Source organism: Anabas testudineus, chromosome 22, assembly GCF_900324465.2.
Source record: "Anabas testudineus chromosome 22, fAnaTes1.2, whole genome shotgun sequence".
NCBI classification, from domain to species: domain Eukaryota; kingdom Metazoa; phylum Chordata; class Actinopteri; order Anabantiformes; family Anabantidae; genus Anabas; species Anabas testudineus.
Genome location: NC_046630.1, coordinates 18,755,695 through 18,777,280, shown reverse-complemented (window position 1 = coordinate 18,777,280; position 21,586 = coordinate 18,755,695). Strand labels below are relative to the sequence as shown.

At 42.0% G+C, this 21,586-nt stretch overlaps 1 protein-coding gene across 3 annotated transcripts in view; it reads left to right on the top strand.

Moving 5' to 3' along the window:
• Positions 1-21,586, top strand: part of shroom3 (shroom family member 3) — a 40,949-nt gene that overhangs the window by 2,152 nt on the left and 17,211 nt on the right. Inside the window, exons 2-3 of one of the 3 annotated variants that reach the window (XM_026339091.1) lie at positions 4,798-4,952; positions 15,867-16,064. In XM_026339091.1, the coding sequence (XP_026194876.1) occupies positions 4,798-4,952; positions 15,867-16,064 (353 nt within the window). Of the gene's footprint in view, positions 1-4,797; positions 4,953-7,825; positions 7,966-15,866; positions 16,065-19,193; positions 19,723-21,586 lie in introns of those variants that run through there. The other 2 variants (XM_026339092.1, XM_026339093.1) reach the window with 2 other exon arrangements.

Here is a 21,586-nt window from a genome sequence, read left to right as displayed (position 1 = left end):
TCCATGTTTGACCCAACAACTGCCTGATGTCCCACAGTTTAACCGTCTCTCTCTCCGTCTCTGTGTAGTTCATAATTAATCTCTGTCTATTCAGTCACACTCTGTCACTAAATATCCTGCGAACATCTTTCTTTTGTTGCCCATCTCTCGCTGTCAGTGGCTGCTCCCCACCATCACCGCTACTCCGTTTAAATACATACGAGTATGAAACAAAGGTTTGATTGAGAAGGGAAGGATCAAATTAAGAGGTTTGATTGGTGTCCACTGTCTGAGTATAACATTTGTTGAACTAGTTTAATACTGTATATGTGTTTTTTTTTCTTTTGGAGCAGAAAAACCCAAAGTTCCCTAACAGCATGTTTGTTATCAGTGCAGAACAGTTCTTCTGGTTCTGAGTCCGAGGTCAGGTTAAACCATTCTAATGAGTCTTAGCCTGAAGGTCTCATAAGTGGTGTAAAAAACCCAACTGAACCTATCTGACCGTCTACTGCTGTTGGTTGAACTGTTCTCCTTACTCCATAATAAGATGTAACAGACGGTGTGTTCACCTGCGAGGCTTCTAGGAAAGCTTTTCACTGGCTTTCAGCTGTTTGGGGCCAACATGGGCTGTCAGAGGAAGTCACATGGAAGCACAGGCCAAAGAAACTGGACTGACTCTTAGGACGCGTTTGATTATCAATGTAAAACGTGCTTTCATCCATGACTCTCTCTCAGTGTTAACTGTGTGTTTATTATTGTAATCATGGCAACATAGGTCGTGTAATGTTAAGGGAGTGCAAATCTCAGTCCAAACCACAATCCTTTTACTGCACCTAACTTGTTATGGAGCTATGATGGTTCCATAACTGGGTTACTGTGTTTTTATGATTGTCTCCACAACAATAAAAGTCTGCAACTCCAGCCACCAAAAAGGGTGCTGTTTCAACAGACGTACCCATGGGTCATATGAGAGGGGAAGGACAAGACATTTACGTTGGAGGCCTCGTTGCTAATTAAAATGCCATCATAGCTGGCACGAGTGATGCTTTAAACTATTTACAGTAAATACACCAGCACTCAAATGCATCATGCACAAGTCCATAGGCACATGTAACCCAATCTACAAGTGTGAGATGATTCATGTGCCCACATTGAGTCACCTGCAAACAAGGGCAAAGCCACTTGATAAATATTGTTATATATAGAAATGAACTAGAAGTTGGAAATATGTATTTATTTTCTAGATAATGAAACTCACATTGTCACAAATACTGAGACGTTGGTTGTTATGATGTATGATTCAATTCAATTCTATTCTATTTTATTTTATTTGTATAGCGCCAAATCATGACAGATGTCATCTTAAGGCACTTTACAGTGTTTAAGGTTTAAGACCTTACAAAATATTTATAAAACTGTATTAAAAAAAACAACCCCCACTAGCAGCATAACTAAGAGATGGTTCAGAGTCACCTGATCCATCTCTAACTATAAGCTTTATAAAAAAGGAAAGTTTTAAGTCTAGTCATAAATGTGGAGAGGATGTCTGCCTCCAGAACCTGAACTGAGAGCTGGTTTCACAGGAGAGGGGCTTGATAGCTAAAAGGCTCTGCCTCCCATTCTACTTTTGGAAACTCTAGGAACCACAAGTAAACCTGCAGTCTGAGAACGGAGAGTTCTCCTTGGAAAATATAGAACTATGAGTTCTTTAAGATAAGATGGAGCCTGATTATTAAGTGATTTATAAGTGAGGAGAAGAATTTTAAATTCTATTCTGGATTTTACAGGGAGCCAATGGAGAGAAGCTAACGTAGGAGAAATATGATCTCTCTTACTAATTCCAGTCTGAACTCTGGCTGCAGCATTTTGGATTAACTGGAAGCATTTTAATAAGTTATTGGGACAAACTATTAATAATGAATTACAATAGTCCAGTCTGGAAGTAACAAATGCATGGACTAGTTTTTCAGCATCACTTTGGGACAGAATGCTCCTAATTTTAACAATATTCCTCAGGTGGAAAAAGGCAGTTCTAGCAAAGGAAATTTATTGTGTGAGTGTTTCCTAATAATATAGCCCAAGGGGGACATGTATAGCGTGAAAAGAATCGGTCCAAGCACAGAACCCTGTGGAACTAGTTAACTTTTGTGTGCATAGTAGAGTCATTATGATCACAGTTGTCTCAGCTTAGACACTGACAATAGAAAATATAAAAGAAATAGAAAGCTTGTGTTACAAAGTGAAACACATGGGAGTTGAACAGGTTCATACCAGGGAACAAAACTTAGGATACAGATTTCTCTTTTGTGAGCTTCAGTACCAAATTGGTTGGAATAACCCTTTAAATGACAATCGCTTTGCTTTGATTAGAGAGTGACGGTGCCAAAACCAGTTTAAGGACACAAGGGGCTGTATTAAGGTGGATTTTTATTTCTTTTGGTAGACATGGACATCTACTATTACTGAACATACAGAATAAATCCAGAAACATAGATCAACGTCAGACCTGTGACGGTGCAAACGATGTATCTGCAAACTGGTATTGTAAGAATAAGTGGTTTCCACACAGACAGTGGATAAAGTGGCACATATCAAATCCAAGTGGGTAGTTTCTCCCCTTAAAAAAAGATAAGTAGTACTATAGCAGCAGTCCTAGAAAGAAAATTCTAACAGCTTTTACTGGGGCTTAAGCGCTAAGATTGGTTGGCTCATCTACAGCCTAACTACTGTGCTGCTGCAAAGACATCCAGCATCGTGCTGCTTTTTACTAGCAGAGCCCGTCGCTGCTGTCTGAGGATACCTTCCCAAATCACACAGTCTTTATTGATTAGACAAGGTATGTTGTTTCAGTCACGGTATGAAAAGGCTGAGCGGCTCTGTTTGGATATCTCCATCTGCAGGATAATGAATTTCAGCTGGAATACCACTGACACACACACACACACACAGTTACCCAGTGATCCTGCTGGCCTTATTTGGGTATATTTACTCCTGAAAAAGGAAAACAGTGCAGACATGTGGACCGTTGTACAGAGCTGAGGGCTCGTTTACAGTTTTTCTTTTGCAGCTCTGAGTGGCCGTTTCATTTCCTTCACATGAGCAAAGCCCGTTAAGACCCAACTCGGGTTTGTGTCACTTTGTTGTGTTATTATTACATCCAACACTAATGCAGACACATTGGAAAACCCATTGTTCAGCGACCTTGCCTTCACTCTAGGCTGCCATCTGACTTCAGTTTTGTTGTTTCACATTTCGTCATAGCGTCTCATGTTTGCCCCCCTCAGGGCCACCGTACACAGGTGATTTAAGTCAGCGCTTCCACCACGTGAGCGTGAGCACTTTTTCCCTGAGGAACGTTCCGAACTTGGAGCCGCAGCGTGTGTGGACCAAAGCGCACCATGCTTTTGTTGAAAAGTAACACATGTTGTAATTCAGAAGAGGGTCGGACACACCCTGCACTAAATTCTTGGCAGTTTTAACATTCGAAGAGTCCCAGATGGGTGGGGTAATATTTCAGAGCAGAGCTACATACCTTTGTCGATTACGGGGAAATATGTGAAAACAACTATGGAATAAAGGCACATTCTGATCTTTGTTATTGTATTTCACCACTCATAGTGAATCTGACCTTTCCCAGATTAATTAACTTCTGTGTACTTATCTACAGCGAATATAGAAGGAAGCGACTATTCAGATCTTTGACTTTGGCTTTTTTTTTGACAGAAACTCTTCCAGTTCACCCTAATGCACACACCAAAGGTGCACCTTACACTAAGCACAGTGTCTGATAAGAATCAAAGCCCCAGCAGAAACATTTTCCACTTCAAAGTCAGTTCATTTACCAAACGCAGCTGATGTGCAGGAATCCAGTCGGAGCTGGTGACATGTGTGCAGAGACATTCTGACAACCGACCCAGGCTTTAATTGAGCTTATCACACAGAGAACAAGACGGCATCACAGTGTGACGTTAAAGTGAACAAACATGCACACTAACACACACACACAGTGATAAAAAAACACAGACGCAGACAGGCTGACAGGCTGCTAAGAGGCATCACCGGCAGCACTGATAAATTGTGTAGACTCATGCTGCAATGCTGTATACAGCGTGTGTGTGTGTGTGTGTGTGTGTGTGTCAGAGTAGGAGTTTTATTTGAATCTCCCTTTCGTCATCAACATGTCAACATGGTGGAGTGATGAGGGACTTACAGGAATTTTGTCCTGTTGTAATCATAACTCTCTCTCTTACTTTTTATGATCTCCATTCACACTGTGAGCATGTGCACATATCATCTTCAAAATAACCCTAAATACCTTATTTCTGCAAGACTATATAAACTAAAACTAACACGGTTCTACCAGTTATTGATCCAGCAGAAGTCATGATCCTGACACCACTGATGTTGTTTTTTAATGTGGGGAGAGGTGGGACTTACCAAATGATGGCCCTCTTTATAGCCCACAAAGGACTACACCTGCTCCCTCACCCCCGTTGCACACTTTGTTCCCACAATGTGATATGCCATTGGGATGAATGGGCACAAAAATACTTTTCCTTATGGCGACTCTCAACAGTACACTCACCATTAAGAGTTTACCACCCAGGACAATAGGAACAATGACAGCTACCACAACAAGTGTGACTCAGCAGGTCTCATCACTTTGTGTCAGCACAGACATGCAGCACACTGAGCCCAGCTCACAGTGGCAGGAGCTCGCTGCATGATGAGCTGCAGCCTCACTACACCAGAAGCTCACTACACGCTTGCTGCAGTAAATCCGGCCTCAAATGTCTGTGTTCATGTGTGTGTTTTCAGGTAGAGGAGGGTGGTAAGGCAGACTGTTTGGAGCAACCTCTGCTGGTGGGGGATGAGATCGTCATCATTAACGACGTGGAGCTGACCGGGTACCGGCAGGAAGCCATCGCTCTGGTCAAAGGGTCGTACAAGATGCTGCAGCTCGTTGTCCGCAGGTACTGACAGAGTGTGCTCACGAGTGTCTGCATGAGCCTAATGAGCATAATGAGCTCCCCCAGTTAACTGAGTCTTCCTATTTTTGGTAATAGCTGGAAACGTGAGCCATAAGGTTGAGGTCAGGTGGCAGAGCTCTAGCATGACTGTGAATGTGTGACAGAAAGATTATTGACATTATTGATAGTGTAGGTGATTTCCCATCGAGTCTAAGACAAGTGCTCAGTCTGATAACTGTCGTCATCAGCCTTTTTACACCAGTGAAAGATATTTGTACTAGACAACTCACTTTAAACTCTGTTTTTTTAGCTTCAAGGTGATTTTTGCTTACTCTGATTTGGGAGTGTACTACGCTGTGTCTTATAGTTCACACAGTTTTTCCTCATTCCTTGTGTGCGACCTCGCTACAGTATCTTTCTGTCAGCCAGTACATCCTGGTTCATAGTCCAAATCCCAGCTGATAGTCTGGGATAAGGAAACACTCACATGCAAACTGGCAAATGGCAAATCATTAGTTGTTAGGTGTAATCATTTATTAGTTCATAAAAAATGGAACAAAAACTGGTGAAATCCCTTAAAACCACAGATGTAGGTAACAATCATAGTTCTTTGAACTGGTGCTCAGTGTGTTTTTGCTCATGTTCCTGGTCATGTACTGTAATCAGCTGAACAGATAATGTGCCTAATCTCTCTGTGGGTAATCTGTAATAACATATATGATGTCTTACATTTTTATCATATGATAAGACCTGAGTTGGAGAGATACAGGGGATGGAGGGGCAGGGGGAGAAAAAACTGGAGAAGGAAATGTAGCTAGTATACTGGACCTGTTTTCTGATGAAGAAAGAAAGAGAGCTGATGTGTCTACTCTCTTACTCTCTTTGTCAGTAACATGTAACATGAATGCAATGCTTTTGTATAGAGGATGACTGAGAAGGTTAAAGAAGAAGGTTAAAGGTCGATGTAAACGAAATGACATGTGCAGTAAACTGAGCATTTGTATACCGAGGGAACAAAGTTGCAAAGGTTTGTATTTAAAGATACAGTGAGCATGTTTTTTTCGTGTTTTGTTTTTGTAGAAATGTACTCCAGTGGCATTGCAGCAGATGGTAGAAGGGCATAGCAGAGCAGGGAAAGCAGGTTATAGACATTCAGCCTTGATATACACACAGTGACCTGTCTTCTATGTAGCATTCTGCTCCTTCATCCATCCCCAGAAGATTGTGGGTAAATATACACATACACCAGGTTGACCCCACCTAACCACCTTCTTCAGGGGGTAGGAGCTGTTGTCAGAGGTGTGACTGTTACATCTACTGACACCCTCCCCTTCCATTGTTTTACCTAAGGAGCCTATTCAGGGTGACATCAGTAAAACTCACCTGTGACCTCCAACCCACTGTCCTCAGACCAATGAAGCTACTTTGATGAGCAGTGAATTGTTTTGACCTAACAAGAAGAAGCTCCTGTTGCCATGACTCAGCTTCCAGATAGCTTCACCTGAATGACTGAGAATCTACATCATCACAGTGACTAGCAGCACCCTCATGCTGGCTTCTCTGAGACACTATAAAAGCTGTTACATGAGTCAGATGGATCTGAATGGTGTCTTATCAGACAGAAACAGGCAAAATCAAACATCCCTCAACAATGTAAGACGGAGTGGCAGAGCTGGAGGCTGCCAGAGGGTGTGTTGTGTCACCTACCATCTCCCTAAGTGTTGAGGTTGGTGCCTGCCAGGTACAAAGCCTGGTACAAAGCCTGGTACATATTTGGGTTTGGGGTGTGTCTGCTAGCAGGGTTGCTGTCGCTACTGCAGCTCTTATTTACTGGAAGACAAGTGAGTGGCATGACACAATACAGGACTTTAGACACACACACACACACACACACACACACACACACACACACTGTAGAACATGTGTAGAAGCATAAAGGGAAATTGTGGAAAGGTGTGGCCAGAAGGGGGGGGCGTGAGAATTTATGGTCCAGACAAGCGGAGAGCAGTGTGTTTTTGTGACTTCCTGTAGGGATCCGATGGGGAACCGTGAAAGACTGTTCTCAGGTTCGTGTTGATAAATAGATACAGCAGCACAGCAGTTTTCTTTCCACTGTATGAATATGTTAACGTGCATTGTTTGATCTGAGAGGGTAGTACGGTGAAAACTCGCTTTGCTCGTCATGGTCATTTGGTGTAATGAACTGTGCAGGAGGTCAAACTCTCCACTTGCATACCTAAGCCACATTCACCTTTGGACTGCAGGCTTGTGGCCATAATGGAGGACTGATCTTATTCTTATTCTTCTCTCTGCTGTTTCATAGTTGTTGCACCGGACATGTCGCACGGGCAGAAACAGTCAATGCACTGTGAAGTGAGTGTAATCAAATGAGAGCTGACACTGGTTTCAGATTCCTCAGGTTCAGGATATGTAGGAATAAAACACCACTTTGTTTTATAGAATTCGTCAGTAACTGTGTTATTAGCTTTTCATGGAGTGTCATTTTTTGTTAATCACTTTTTCTTCATCCTATCCTTCCTTCTCACTCAACTGTCGTCTAGGCAGCCACAAAAAAACAGCCTCTAAAGGACAAGACCAAAGCCTGTGTATGTGTGAGAGAGAATACTTTATTCAGCAGGTGTTTAAATGCAGTTTGTGTGCTAGGCTGATTGCCTCTGGTGGGTGTCAGCTGGTTTTATAGTTGGCGTGTGCATGTTTGCTGCCTCCTTTGTGTCACTTTGACAAAAGGCGTGTGACGTTGAGGCCGTCACACACCTGCCAGGCGCGACTGCGCTCATCGCACCTGTCTGCTCATCCCCATTACGCTCTCCCCCTGCACCTGTTGCACTCTTCCTGATGCATTCAGGTGATCGGCTGACAACTGAGAAGCAATGCGACACAGAGAGACAGACACATGCAGCAAGAGAGAGAGAGAGAGAGGGGGCCGTGCTATTTGTGGATTCACAACCGAAACAAAGCAGAGAGAGAGCTGGTTGAGGAGGTGCCCATCAGTGCTGTAAGTGTGTTTTGGTTTTTGTTTCTGATATTAATCAAAACCTAAGACAGGCTGTGTGACATGCTATCAGTATCATTATAAAACATTGCATATATTTACATTTCACTTTATTTTACTTTCTTTATCTGATTCACATGTTTCCTGAGGAACCACACTTCTAAATCATCCTTCAATAATTCCTCAAAATGGTCTAGTGGTGTGCAAAAAGCAACGAAAATGCATCTCAATAACCAGTAATCATTTCAAATCTAGATTTGTGTGTTCTGAATCTGAATTTGTGGTGCTAGAGACAGGCTTCAACAGGTTCTGCCCATTTCAGGCTGTTGGGCTTGGCTGAATGAAAATCTCCAAAGGCCTGCAGGCTGTTTAAACGGAGAAGACAGCAACCAGCAAGAATGCAGTTAGCTACTTGTAACATTTTTCTTGTTCCGCGAATTTCACAAATGCTTTTTCCTTTCTTACCTAAAGCATTAAGTATAGCACGAATAACTGACCTTTGAACTGAAATAACTGAAGAAGTGATGTAGTGGTGGTAGCACAATGTCAATTAAATGTTTGCTTGGAGACAGAAAGGCTAGTGAACATGCTCTATGAGCTCCAAACGTGGCATGTAAGCTGCCAGTGTCCAGTTCTCCTTCATACATCTGTGGTTCTGAGTCTAATAATTTCATATATAACTGATACACTGAAAGAGATGCTGACACCTCCTCCTGTGAATAATGCAGGACAAACAGTAGGTTTTGAGATAATGTGAAAGAAATACAGTGTCTAGTAGGAATAAAGCTAGATTTATGCTTCTGTGTCGAATCTACAAAGTCTACACCATTGTCAGCATTTATACTTTTAATGGTGTCCAGTCTGGCATTGTAGTGTGCAGCATAGTAGAGTAGCGGATGCCTCGTTCTGCTGTGTCCAGCACAAGTGGAGTATGTGTTTTTATCCAGTTGTAATTAAGGTGTAGTTTACTCTTGATTGTTGACCTTTAGTCATTTTAATATGGTCCAGTATTCATTCATCATTCATAGTTATTAGCAACCACAGGATCAGACAAGTGCGAGAGAGGAGGGAGGCAAAGGGGGGCAAAGAGAAAGAGACAAGCACATAGCTAAACAGTAGTAGTACAATCAGCAGCAAAAATAGAAATAAACAACAATCATAACAAAGACAACCAATAATAACATTAATAATAATTTATGTTAATTAATAATGATTTAAATAGTAGCAACAACGATCATGATAACAGTAATAATAGTAATAATAAGCAAAGCACAGTGCAAACATACAACACATACCAACCAGTCCAAGCATGACCAGATACAGCTCATCCCACGATAGTGATGCATCCCAGGGAGGGCAGGAGCAAACACTCCCCCCAATGCGAGGTCTAAACCCAAGGATCCAAGCCTGTGCGGCCGTGGTCCGCGAGGAGCCCCACGAGGGGACAGGGGGTGCTCCACCACCACTAGTTAGTCTACCTGAAACTAGCTGACTTTAGCTGTCACCAGCTGTGAGCACAGCACAGTGAGTCCTCCATATGTTTGATGCTGTAAAAAGACAGATGACTTAAATGACTGCATGTTACAAACACTACAGGGACGTGTTGGGGAAATAAACAGTAGCAATGACAGCGCTCAAACATTAACCAGAGAAAGCCAAAGGAAACGCCAGCTTAAGGCCTAAACCTTGGATGCTGTGTATGTAGTAGTGTTTTCACTGCTGTATTTATTAAGGATCTTCTGTAATATCTCTTCCTACTGCCTCCCTGATGTACTGTGGATCAGAACAAACGCGAGCCAGCTCTGGACAGTTGTGGTTTAAGGGGGGAGTCGGCTGTAATTATTTCTCAGCAAACAACAGATGGGTGCAGCAACTTCCCAGAGTCTTGTCATTACTGTGAGGTTGCTAGGAAACGAGATGAGACTCTGCACTGAAGTACAGAGCGGGAGGAAATGCTGTTTGTCAAGTAATAGTTCTAGCATGGAGCCTCTAATGGCGTACGCATTAAAAATGACGTCCAACATGCTTATGTGATTTGATGTAGAGGTGTTTTTAGGCATATGTCTCAACCGTACACAGAGCCGCGCTCCCTGCTTCCTCCTGCTTCCAGGCTTTATGCTGAGCCGACGTAGCCACATCCTGACACACGTACATGAACAACAGAGAACACACAAAGTTAGCTGATGTGTGTGTGTGTGTGTGTGTGTGTGTGTGTGTGTGTGTGTGTGTGTGTGTGTGTGTGTGTGTGTGTGTGTGTGTGTGCGTTTCCAGTGCAGCATGTGTGTTGAACCTTTTATCCTGCTTTCTATTAATTGATATCTGACACTTGCGGCTTACCTCATGAGCAAGGTAAGATTATCACCACTCACCTGTTCTCCGAGTCTGTGTGTGTGTGTGTGTGTGTGTGTGTGTGTGTACATACTGTAAATGGCTACCTTTATGGGGCCAGGGAATGAATTATGTCAGTGAGTATAATAAGTATAATGTAATTAGTTTTGTGGTTTATGGGAAGGTGTGTGTCATGATTTCAGAAGAACTTCAGCCTATTAGTTTACACAGAAGTTGTGTGTGTGTGTGTGTGTGTGTTGATTACCTGCATCCTGCAACTGGTTCTCCAGTGTTTTGATGTACTGTATAGTCTCCAGTAAACAGCAGTCGGCATTGTACTGGTGTTGTGTTACACAGGACAAGGTTTTGTTTTTCTTAAAAGAAAAACTCCACCGGGAACCTCCTGGTCACAACAGAGTATAACTTACAGCCACAAACAACACAACACAACACAACAAACAACATGGTGACCATTGAGTTATTCTTTGTGTGTGTGATTTTGTTAGCATTCGGGTGCTGATGTCCTATTTTCTAAAAAGTCCCTTTATATATTAAGTGTTTTATATTTGCTTTGTTAAACTGTATGCTGAACCCTGTGCAGGTTTTTTATAGACCCTAACTTGTCAGCAGGGCCTCTCCACAATAAGATACATTTTGAACAAATAGTAAAGAGTAGTAAAACAGCACTATACTTTTGAGGGTGACACCTTTGTCCTGTTAGCATCTTCTGTGTGAACACACTCTGCAGTCAGCCATCAGGTATTTTGTCGAGCAGGTTAGGCAGCCATGTCCTTCTGCTATTCACTGGTCTCAGTGTTTGCATGTGCTTTGTTTTCTGTATGTCACAGACAGAATGCAAAAACTGACCACAGAAAAACAACACAGGCCTCTCCTCATTCATGCCTTGTATTCTGTCATCAATCATAGGCCATGTTTTATTAATAGTTGATGTGATTATTATTATTTAACTTCAGTGATTTAACCTGGGGTTTAATCTGCTGATGCCCCTCCACTGTCCTGTAAAATAAGTCCTAGAAGAGTGGAGGCTGGCTGCAGGAATTTCTTCCCATTTGGTCACGAGAGCATGAGTAACACTGATGTCGGGTGACAAGCCCTGGCTCACATTCAGCATTCCAGTTGATCCCAAAGGTGTTGGATGGGGTTAAGGTCAGGGCTTTGTACATGCCAGTCAAGTTTTTTCAGACCAGAATGAGAAAATGTGTTTTTTTTTTTTTCACGGAGCTGACTCTGATGTATGTTGAAACAGGAAAGAGTGCTCCCCTAACTGTTGCTACACGGTAACTTAGTATGAAAGGAAAGAACCGTCTGCTGTTGCTATTGTAACAATGAGGAGTTTAATTACGTAATGTCACATGATGTGTGTCTCATCACGTAACGTTAAAGAACAGTTATTATAAGAAGAACCACATTCATATGGTTTTTAGTGCCTAAAATCCAAACTGTATTGAACATAAAACTGTGTCGCAACATCCACCAGTTATCTTATAGTAAGAGATGTAGTCATCATTTCGGGCCCTGGACCCATAGGAGTGTAATCGCAACAGATACCTTTGGCAAATTTCAACAAATGCTGCCAGGCGTCGTATGAGAGGGTAGGCACGAATGATGTATGTGGGGTACGATGGACAACTTGTTGATTTTTTAAGTAGTACAATCAATAAGTGCGTGAAATTGATTAGAAGTCTTCTAGTTGTAAACTTTTTTATATCTCTACCTTTAGTCAATTGGCAGAAAGCAACCTAGAAGTGAGGAACACACCGAGGACTTTAAGAATAAAACCAAAATACCAACCATGTGATACCAACCCACTCTACCTCCAGAGCCGTGGCACACCCAGAGTTTTTTCATCCCTAATATTGTCTGCTGTTTTAAACTGTATTGTGCACTGGTGGTTTTGAGGCTCTATACAAATATTATTTAAAGCCTATTTTCGAGGCTGAAAAAAGACCAGAGCAGGCGATGAGTCATGATGTCACAATGCTGTCAGGAGTGTGTGTGTGTGTGTGCGTGTGTGCGTGTGTGCGTGTGTGCAAGTAGGTTATGCAGCACACCAGCACATTTATTAGTATGTATGAGAGGATAATTATTTGTTATAATAGCAGTGAGATATGTGAAAGTATATATATATATATATATATATATATATATATATATATATATATATATATATATATATATATTTGTTGTGACTGTTGCAGAAATGCTATGACCTTTGACCTTTGTACTTCCATGTTTTAAGAAACAAATTGAAAATAAATACAACTAACTTTTGGATTAAAACCGCAACTGTACCGAGGGACAAATAAGCAGTAAGAGGAATTTGAATACTTTGTCTTCTTGCAAGTTTTAATCACAGTTGTGTCATTCTCTGTAGGTGCCCCCCCCCACCCCTCCACCTCTCTCTGTCTTCTTTCATTCATCTCAGCGACTCTCTGTCTTTGTGCTCTTTTGTTGTTGGTTGACGTAATTGAGCTGAATGAATGTTTGAGTTTCTCTCCTCACAAAAAAGGAGGAGGAAGAAGTCATTACAGGGACAGACCAGACCACCACATTACTGGTTCCCAGGCAACTGTGTGTGTGTGTGTGTGTGTGTGTTTTCATTTACAACATTGTGAGAACTGAGACTTCATAACTCATCTGGCAATCACCAGAAGACAATACTGGATAATTCTGCACAACATTCAATGCCAACAGGTCGAGAATTAGTGCCTTCTGTTTAGGACACATAAGACATATACAATAATATATTAAAGTGAGGGTAGGCCTCCAGGGAATACTGTCCTTTGAAAGACCAAGGTCCTCTTAAATCTGAATTAAAACCAACACAAACTTATGCACACACACACACAAAATCAGACCTGTGGTCAAGCATGGTGGTGGCAGTGTGATGTTGTGGGGATGCTGATGCTTTGCTGCTTCAGGACCATGGTAACTTACCATAATTGAGTGAAACATGAAGAAGAAGAGACTTAGGAAATACAGCCTTCATGCCAATAATTACCTTCTTAATATGCTTCTACTTTTGTGCAGCATCACCTCTCATCTCATAATACACCTTTTTTTAAAAAGCTGAGAAATACTTCAGCATTCATGATGCTTTGAATCATAAATCTTCTTACATTACTAGCTGCATGATTTGAGTTGATCAGCTAATATTCACTGTTATCCAGGTTTAATACAGATGATGGCAGAGCTGTATTTAGCCTGGGTGAGGCTGAAGGCATGAGAATCCCCTGTTCAACTGGTGTCACCTGTAAAACAACTGGTCCTGATATTTAAATCCTCAGATGTTGCCATACACACCAGGAGAGTATATGAGTCGTGAGTGCAATACTGACACATGATTGAACAAAAATCAAAGACAGTCACTCAGCATCCAGTCAGTGGGGGTCAAAGATCATTGACTTGGAGTATACAGAGAAGTTTCAAGAAGACGGTTTACATCTGGCATCACTGAACGTTGGGTACCGCTACACCCATCTCAATGATAACTGAGCAACTCTATCCACCAAAGAAGGTCACAGGTCAGGCAGTACTAATCCCTGATAAATGATGGTCTGTCACTCGAGGCTTGTTCTTGATGACTTGTGGGAGTTCTGTAGAATTACCTCAGATTTCCTTTCTGGCTAAATGTTTCTGCTACTGTGAATGTCAGAGTACCTGAAAACTATTATTCAGATGAGCTCAGTGCCACAAGTTGCAAAGAGAGCATTGTGTGTGTGTGTGTGTGTGTGTGTGTGTGTGTGTGTGTGTGTGTGTGTGTGTGTTATTAGATGGAAAGTGGAATGTGTGACAGCATAGTTCCACCTGTTCTGGTGATTTCAGGGTGTTGTGGCGGCCTCACATTCCTCTGACCTGCTCAACAGGTTTCACTTAAATGGGCCATTATCTGTGCACCTGCAATGTGTGTGTGTGTGTGTGTGTGTGTGTGTGTGTGTGTGTGTGTGTGTATGCACTACAGCGTTCAGATGTGTGCTGTATAAAGTTCTGAATACACATCAATGGAATGCTCTTAGTTAATAATATAAGTCTGGGTGTGTATTTGTGAGTGTGTGTTATTGTGTTCTTTATCCATTGCTTTGTTCAACAGGATTGTAGATTTAAAAGGTTCTGTTGTGTCGACAAAAACAGTCCCTACTTTATGTACAGACTGAGGGCTGCTTTAAATTCAGATGTTAAACCTAATAATAGAAGTATGATCAGTGAAAAATTTTAATATGTTGAGCAGGGTTGTTTGGCAATGACCTCATCACACCCCACAAGGAAACACCAGGATCAGCAGGAAGTAAAGTAAGCTGGCATTAAGACCAAAAACACCTGCTCAAGGGGCTGTACTGGTGTGTGTGTGTGTGTGTGTGTGTGTGTGTGTGTGTGTGTGTGTGTGTGTGTGTGTGTGTGCATATTGCCTCAGTCACTAACAAGGTAATGGCGTGAACTCCAGAAAGTTCATTTTAAGTAACAGGATCCATGTTCATCCATATGTGATGCAGATTTTCTCCTCTCTTTATTTAAACAACCAAAGATCACACGTCCATGTCCAGGATTCTCTTACCTCTCAGTTTTGACCTCTTCAATGTTGATATTATTACGTTTGACCTTAATTGACGTTACGGTTTCGGTCACTGTGGTAAACAACATTTGATAGATGACTATAATGTGAATGTGATGTTGGATGGACTGAAAACAGACATGGGGATGGTCCTGTTTGAACCAGTCTGACCTGAACGCAGCACGCACAGTTTATTTTGGCAGCCATGTGGTGACTTTGTCCGTGTAAGAGTAGATTAGTCCTGTCCCAGTCTTCCCTGGGACAGAAAATCAGGTCTAGCCGATCTGTTTTAAGTGAGAGAAACATACAGTGCCCCGTCCAAAATAAATTCACCTGCATTTAACTAAGCAAATAGGTAAGAGCCTCCCATTACTGCATGAATGATTATGTTTCAGCTGGCAGCAAGTTATTTAACAATAACTGATGCAGTGAGTAGCTTCTCATTTCTTAAACAACCATGTCAGAGGACACATCCTGTGGTTGTGGAAAAAATGTTAATCTGTTTCAGAAGGGTTAAATTACTGGAATCAAGCAAAGAAAACATCTAAGGAGATTGATGAAACTACTGAAACTGGTTAAGAACTGTCTAATGCATTATTAAAAACTGTAAGGATAGTGGGGAACCATCGTCTTCAAGGAAGAAAAGTGGTCAGAAAAAAATCTTAATTAAACATTTGGTGTAATCAAATTGTAGAAAAACAATATGTGCTCATATTGCACCCTGTTCCACTCAAATCACACCCATTCACTCCAAAGGAAAAGCAATCTGCAGGTATTACACTTTTAGCTTAAACAGCAGTAAACAGTAGTAAACTTACATCCCAAAAAACGTGTGTTATGGGTCAGGCTTGAGTACTGTATGCTTCAGGTCTGTGGTGTGATGACATAGGGCGATGATCCCTCTATTTTAAGGCAAAGTTGCTCTGTCCAAAATCGGCCTGCCCGCTCTCTGCTTACAATTAATATCAACCACAGTAACGCTTCAATTCTGTGTGTCTCTCCTCAGGGTGTTTGATCCAGGTTACGTTGAGGAATTCGATACTTCACCTCCCTCGCTCCCAGCTCTCTCTCCTCCTTCTCCAGCTCCTCTTTCTCCTTCAACATCACCGCTGCCAAAACAACAACAACAACAACAAACACCATCGTCATCCCACCACAGCAGAGCAAGTCCAGCAGGAGGAGTGCAACTACGCATTAAGAACAGGTAGGAGAGCGCTGAGACCATCAATCAATACCAAATGCTGCAGCAATCGTTAGCGCGTAGAGATGGCGAGCATGTGAAGGACGTCTGGCACAACACTTCCTGACACTTGATACATTTCAGAGTCTAAAACACCGGTCCCCAACCTCTTTTGTACCAGGGACTAGTTTCAATCATGAACCAGGTAGAGGTGAAGTGGTTTCAATAACCAGAACCTTTGTCAGTTTAATTCTGCTTTGACTTTAATCCAGAATGAAAAGATGTTTGATGTTGTCTTAAACATGGATGAAAGGCCACCATCATTTGCAATCTCAACCAATTTGACATGGCTTGTTCAGCAATGGTTTGCAGATCCATTCCTTTCCCGTCCTGGGGTCTTACTGATTGGGAAGTAATGCTCAAACTCTTTTGAAAGCTGTGAAATGAAGGTCAGACCTCCCTGTGTTCAATGTCCGTCTCCAAAACTCCAGTTTTGTTTTGAATGCTGGACTTAACGTTACTTACTTACCATAAGTTGAGAGCTCCTCTTCCAACAAGAAATATCTGAATTCGATTTGAGGATACTCTATCAAATTTGCAGGGAGCCACTGTTCATATGTGGGAGACTCCACCAGGTGGTGGAGTGTTTGCAGTAGGCTAGCAACAGGTTGGATGGAGAGGGGGGAGTCAGAACCATTGCACTCTATTGCCCTGCACCACTATTACATGTTGTGTTAAGCATTTCTGTGATTTGAGTCTACGTCTACTATACTGGGACTCTACTGGTCAGTTCTATGTGAATCACGTGTTTTTGTGTGTCAGTGTACGGGGACTCGCTATCAGTCTGAATATGGGTTAGTAGGCCGCTATTGCACCACCTAATCAACTCCCTAAGCCATTATCATCAGATGTCATGTTTAGGCCCAAAACTACTTCACAGGCACACACAGTACTTGGTTAGGTTTAGGGGAAGATTACTGGGTAAGTACTTACTAAAGCATCTATTATGAAAAGAGCTTCAGAATAGAAAACTACACCAGCTGAAGGTCTTGTGATTTTTAGCCATTTGACACGTTGATTATATTTGATTGGACATTGTAGTTTTGAGGTTCAGAACTACGGTCTCTCTCACGCTCACACATACACACATCTATCCGTGCAGAAACGCTCTAGAAAGACTGACGCCGCTACAGCCAGTTTCATCCTAATATGGAGGTCAGCTCACTCTGTGTGTGTGTGTGTCTGTGTGTGTGTGTGTGTGTGTGTGTGTGTGTGTGTGTGTGTGTGTGTGTGTGTGTGTGTTATGACCAGCGCAGCCTCAGGAGGGAGCTATTGTGACAGCAGACTTTTTCAACAGACTTTTGTTGGTCTGTCTTGGGTATCTTTGTGCTGTTATCATCAAAGAATCAAAGTAAAAGCCGGGACTCGACTCTTTGCTTTGTCCCACAGAGCTCACAACCTCAGGTTGTGTGCACTGACTGAACAGGTGAAAATCTTGGTCGGCCAACAGTTGAGACTGGATTCAACTGTTGGTCTCACAGAGTATTATAAACAGGCAGAATGACTGTATTCTCCCACAGTCCCCTGGGCTCTGTGGCTATCAGATGCCACTGAGGAGAGAGGACGGGGTGAGGGTTGGGAGAGAGGGCATCCGAGCCCCATGAGGCTGGGTGTTAATCCAGACAGAGTAATTTATTAATGCCTCCTCTCCGCCCCCTTTCCATCTCCTCGGCCCTCTTTCTTCTTGATTCTTTCCTTTCCCTTCTGCCCTTACCACCTCCTCTCCACACATCCTGTGCCTTCTTATCATTTCCTTGCTTTTTCCCTCTTCCCTCTTCCTCCTTCACTCCTTCTCATCCCTTTATCCCTCCCTTTCCCATCCTCTCTTCTTTCCCCATCACATGTTTCTTTAGTTGAATCACCACATTTTTCTATAATGATATCATTTTGGGTTTGCACAAACACACACACACACACACACACACACACTGTGCAGTTTACTGTTAGTCCAATTTAGAAATCATTGCAGCACCCAGTGAACAGAATGGAACCCTTGCATTCTGTCAAACTTGATTAGACTGAGGTATCATCTGACAAGGAAATTATGTGGGTTAATCGACCTGCTTGTGGTGAGGATAGTTTTTGGCACACCGTAAAAGACGGCAGCCAAAAATGTAGCAGACACCTGCTTCCCTACTTTGCATTATATGGGTCATACAACATATATGAGCGTTGAGAATGCAGTACTCAGTCAAATGGATGTTCAAGGGACCTTGAATATCTGTAGCCAGTTTTATAATAATCCAGGCAGAATTTGTTCAGATTTTTCATTGTGGGCCAAATGGTTTCACTCACTCTCTTCACAATTAAGTAATTTAAGTAATTTGTCAGTAATAAAGTAGCCTGCCCAGTAATAATCCGTCATTTCTAACCTTTGTTGATATGTTTGTTCTTGTCTTTGGACTCCAGTCCTTCTAACAGTGATAATCTGAGAGTTCATTGTTCATCGCAGAGCCACATGCTGCATCATGAGATGTCTTTCTCCCCATGGCTTTAAAATCCATTCCTGCTGCAGTCAGCTCAATAATCCACTGTTTTCAACCACTTTCTGTTTATCTCTGCGCTCCTCACTGTTCTGTTATTCCTCCCTTCCTCGCTCGCCTTTGCAATTGTTAATGCGTCTTCATTACCTCCCACCCCCTCCTCAGGTTATTCTCTGTTTTATTTAGATTTCTGTTAAACTGGAAAGACAGTATTGTAGACTGCTCTTGCTCGCAAGCTGTGGCCTGTTTTCGTCCTCCCTCGTCTTTATCTCTCGCGATTTCGCCTTTCTTTTTTACCATCTCTCAATCAGTCTTTTGGTTGCTTCATGCCTTTGTATCTTCATCCCAACAACCGTTATCTCCCTCCACCCTCCCTCCCTTTCTTGCTACTCGTTCCCTCTTGCTATCTCTCACCCTGCCTCACTGTTTTCCTCCCTCCTTGCTCTCTCTCTTCTTGGACATTCAGTGTCTCTCGCCCAAACACCACATCAGCAGCAACCATACAGACCGAGTCGAGCCAAGGATGTTTACTTCATGCTTTTATCATACGACTGGATAATGACACTTAATTGCTTCATTTGCTTAACGAGTTTAGGGCCGGGGGCCAACGCAGTCCGGCTCAATCCGATGTGTCAGCCCCAGACTGGAACTGGAGCAAAGAGACAGATCAGAGGCTGGTAGATACGGAATCAGTAGAGTATTTTTGATGGAAAACAGGAGTAGACGAACGTACACTGATAGAGCAGTTGCCTCAGTCTGGGTTGCATTGTCTTCAAAGACGACGCAGCAGACAGTGGACCGCAACTTTGGACGCATTTGACTTAGAAATTGGGTGTATGCAAGGACACCGTAGAGTAGAGTGAAGTTTAGTAGAAGTTTAAAACTAGTTGGAAAGAGTGAAGAGTAAAGGTTGTGGAGTGGAAATACAAGAGAACAGAGTGGAAGAGCAGTTGAGCAGAAACTAGAACAAATCCAGTCATGGAGCTGCTGGAAGCGTTCTACCGCAGAAAGCTCCGCAAGAAGCAGAAGAAAGCGGAGCTGGGCCGGTCGGATGGGGCGTTGTGTCGGTCGCCATCAGAGGCCAGCGTCAATAGCCTGGCAACCGGACTCATCTCCAAAGTCCTCAGGTTCACCCACAGGTAAAACAGGTCACATGTGTGATTCAGTCATACAGCAAAAGTGGTCCCATTAGAGCTGGTTCAGGTCAGGGGAGCACAGCTGTGCAAAATGAGATCTTTGACTGTTTCTTTAAAAGTGTTGTCGTATTGTTTAGGCAATAAACAAACGTATTGCATTTACCATTGATGAATGGTAATTGTTTTAATATTTGACTTTATATGCTTTGCTATCTCAGGAACATTGGAGATTCTTACATGAATTCCAATGCAAGTACTTGTTGTTGGACTATTAGAGGCTCACTTCAATACTCATTTTTTATTGTAACTTGACATCAGTTTGCATACTGAACATTCACTACATGAGCTGCACAACCATTATATCAGATTATGTTATGTCAGATTTGTGTATTCGATATAGAAAACTGTATTTGTACAATGTAGAACTTTGTTGTTGCAACTCAGATAATGTGTGACTGTGATTTTATTAATTATGTGAATGTGGTTTTGGTGACTTGATGATGCCTTATTTTGAATGCAGGACCAAAATAATAAAGAATAGTTTTTTGTTTTTGTTTTATATCCAAGTTAATGCGATCAAAGTTTAATATTGGACTTGGATTAGAAGCACAAACTAAGTCAAGGAAAACCCCGCCCAAGCCAGTCTCCTGGAGCGAACGGAGAGGGTGAATATTAGTTTAAGTGTAACAGTGGTGATAACATGCTGAGGTATTCCAGTCATGTCCTGTCATTACCCAGGATTCTGTGGTACTGAGACATGTAAGCTTTAATGTCTCTGTCTCCTACTTACTTAGATAGAATCTTTTCCTGTTTATCTTAGAAGATAAATACAGAGCAGCAGAACATGTCAAATATCACGAGGATGAGGGGAGATTAATGTAACTGCCATGCTAGTCTCCATTATCACGGTTAGATAACACATTCACAAATAATGATGGTGATGTCATGACAATAATCACTGCAAACAAAAACACTTTGTTTAATCCCTGAAATGTCACTAAGTAGATGTCATTGACTCGCCCTGGTTTTTAATGTACAGCATCGTATGTAAACAACACAATGAAGACATATACTGTCATTAAAAGAAGCTGTGTTTGCAAAATGAAGACAATAATTAAGAGGTAAGCAGGAAAACAGGAAATGGCTTGTTCAATGCCTGTGAAGTCCCAAGGGTGGGAGGGACTGTACCGTTTGAGGCTCTGTGAGACTTTTAATGTAAAACATTTTTATTATATTGTAATTACTGATAAGATCATATGGTTTATTGACTTAGTAGAATTGTGGTCTGAAACTAAAAAATCTTATTGTGGAAGGTGTTGTCAAAGGTAAAAGCTTCTGTGTGGCTCTCCCTTCCAGCCAATCAGAGAAGGCCTCTGCTTCATTAGCACATTTTGCAGCTTCCTAATTAAAAGAATGATTTTGAGTCAGAAGTGTATTTCTCATTAAAAGTATTTCATTTTCTTACTTTTTGGACTGGAAGGAAAGGGAGTGGCAGTTACAGGCAGAGTCGGATCTCTGTGCAATGAGACCCTGCAGCTGTGTGTGTGTGTGTGTGTGTGTGTTGTGTTACTGTGGGAGGACACTGTGAGGTAATATTTAATGTTGAAATGAACACGCTTCCTGCTTCTAGCTCTGATAAAAGACTCAGTTCACTGGTTGCTGCCTTGCAGCAGTTTAAAACATCTAATGTTTCTGTGAATGAAGATCTGTGCCTGTGCAGAATAAAAGCAGACGAGCATGATGTGAAATATAAAAACCATGAACCATGCGTACTGTGCCTCTTTCTCAAGTATCAGCATGTGTACACAGTAAATGCACATAGAAGTTTACTTTACTTCCTTAAAGATGATCGAATTCTGTTACTTGA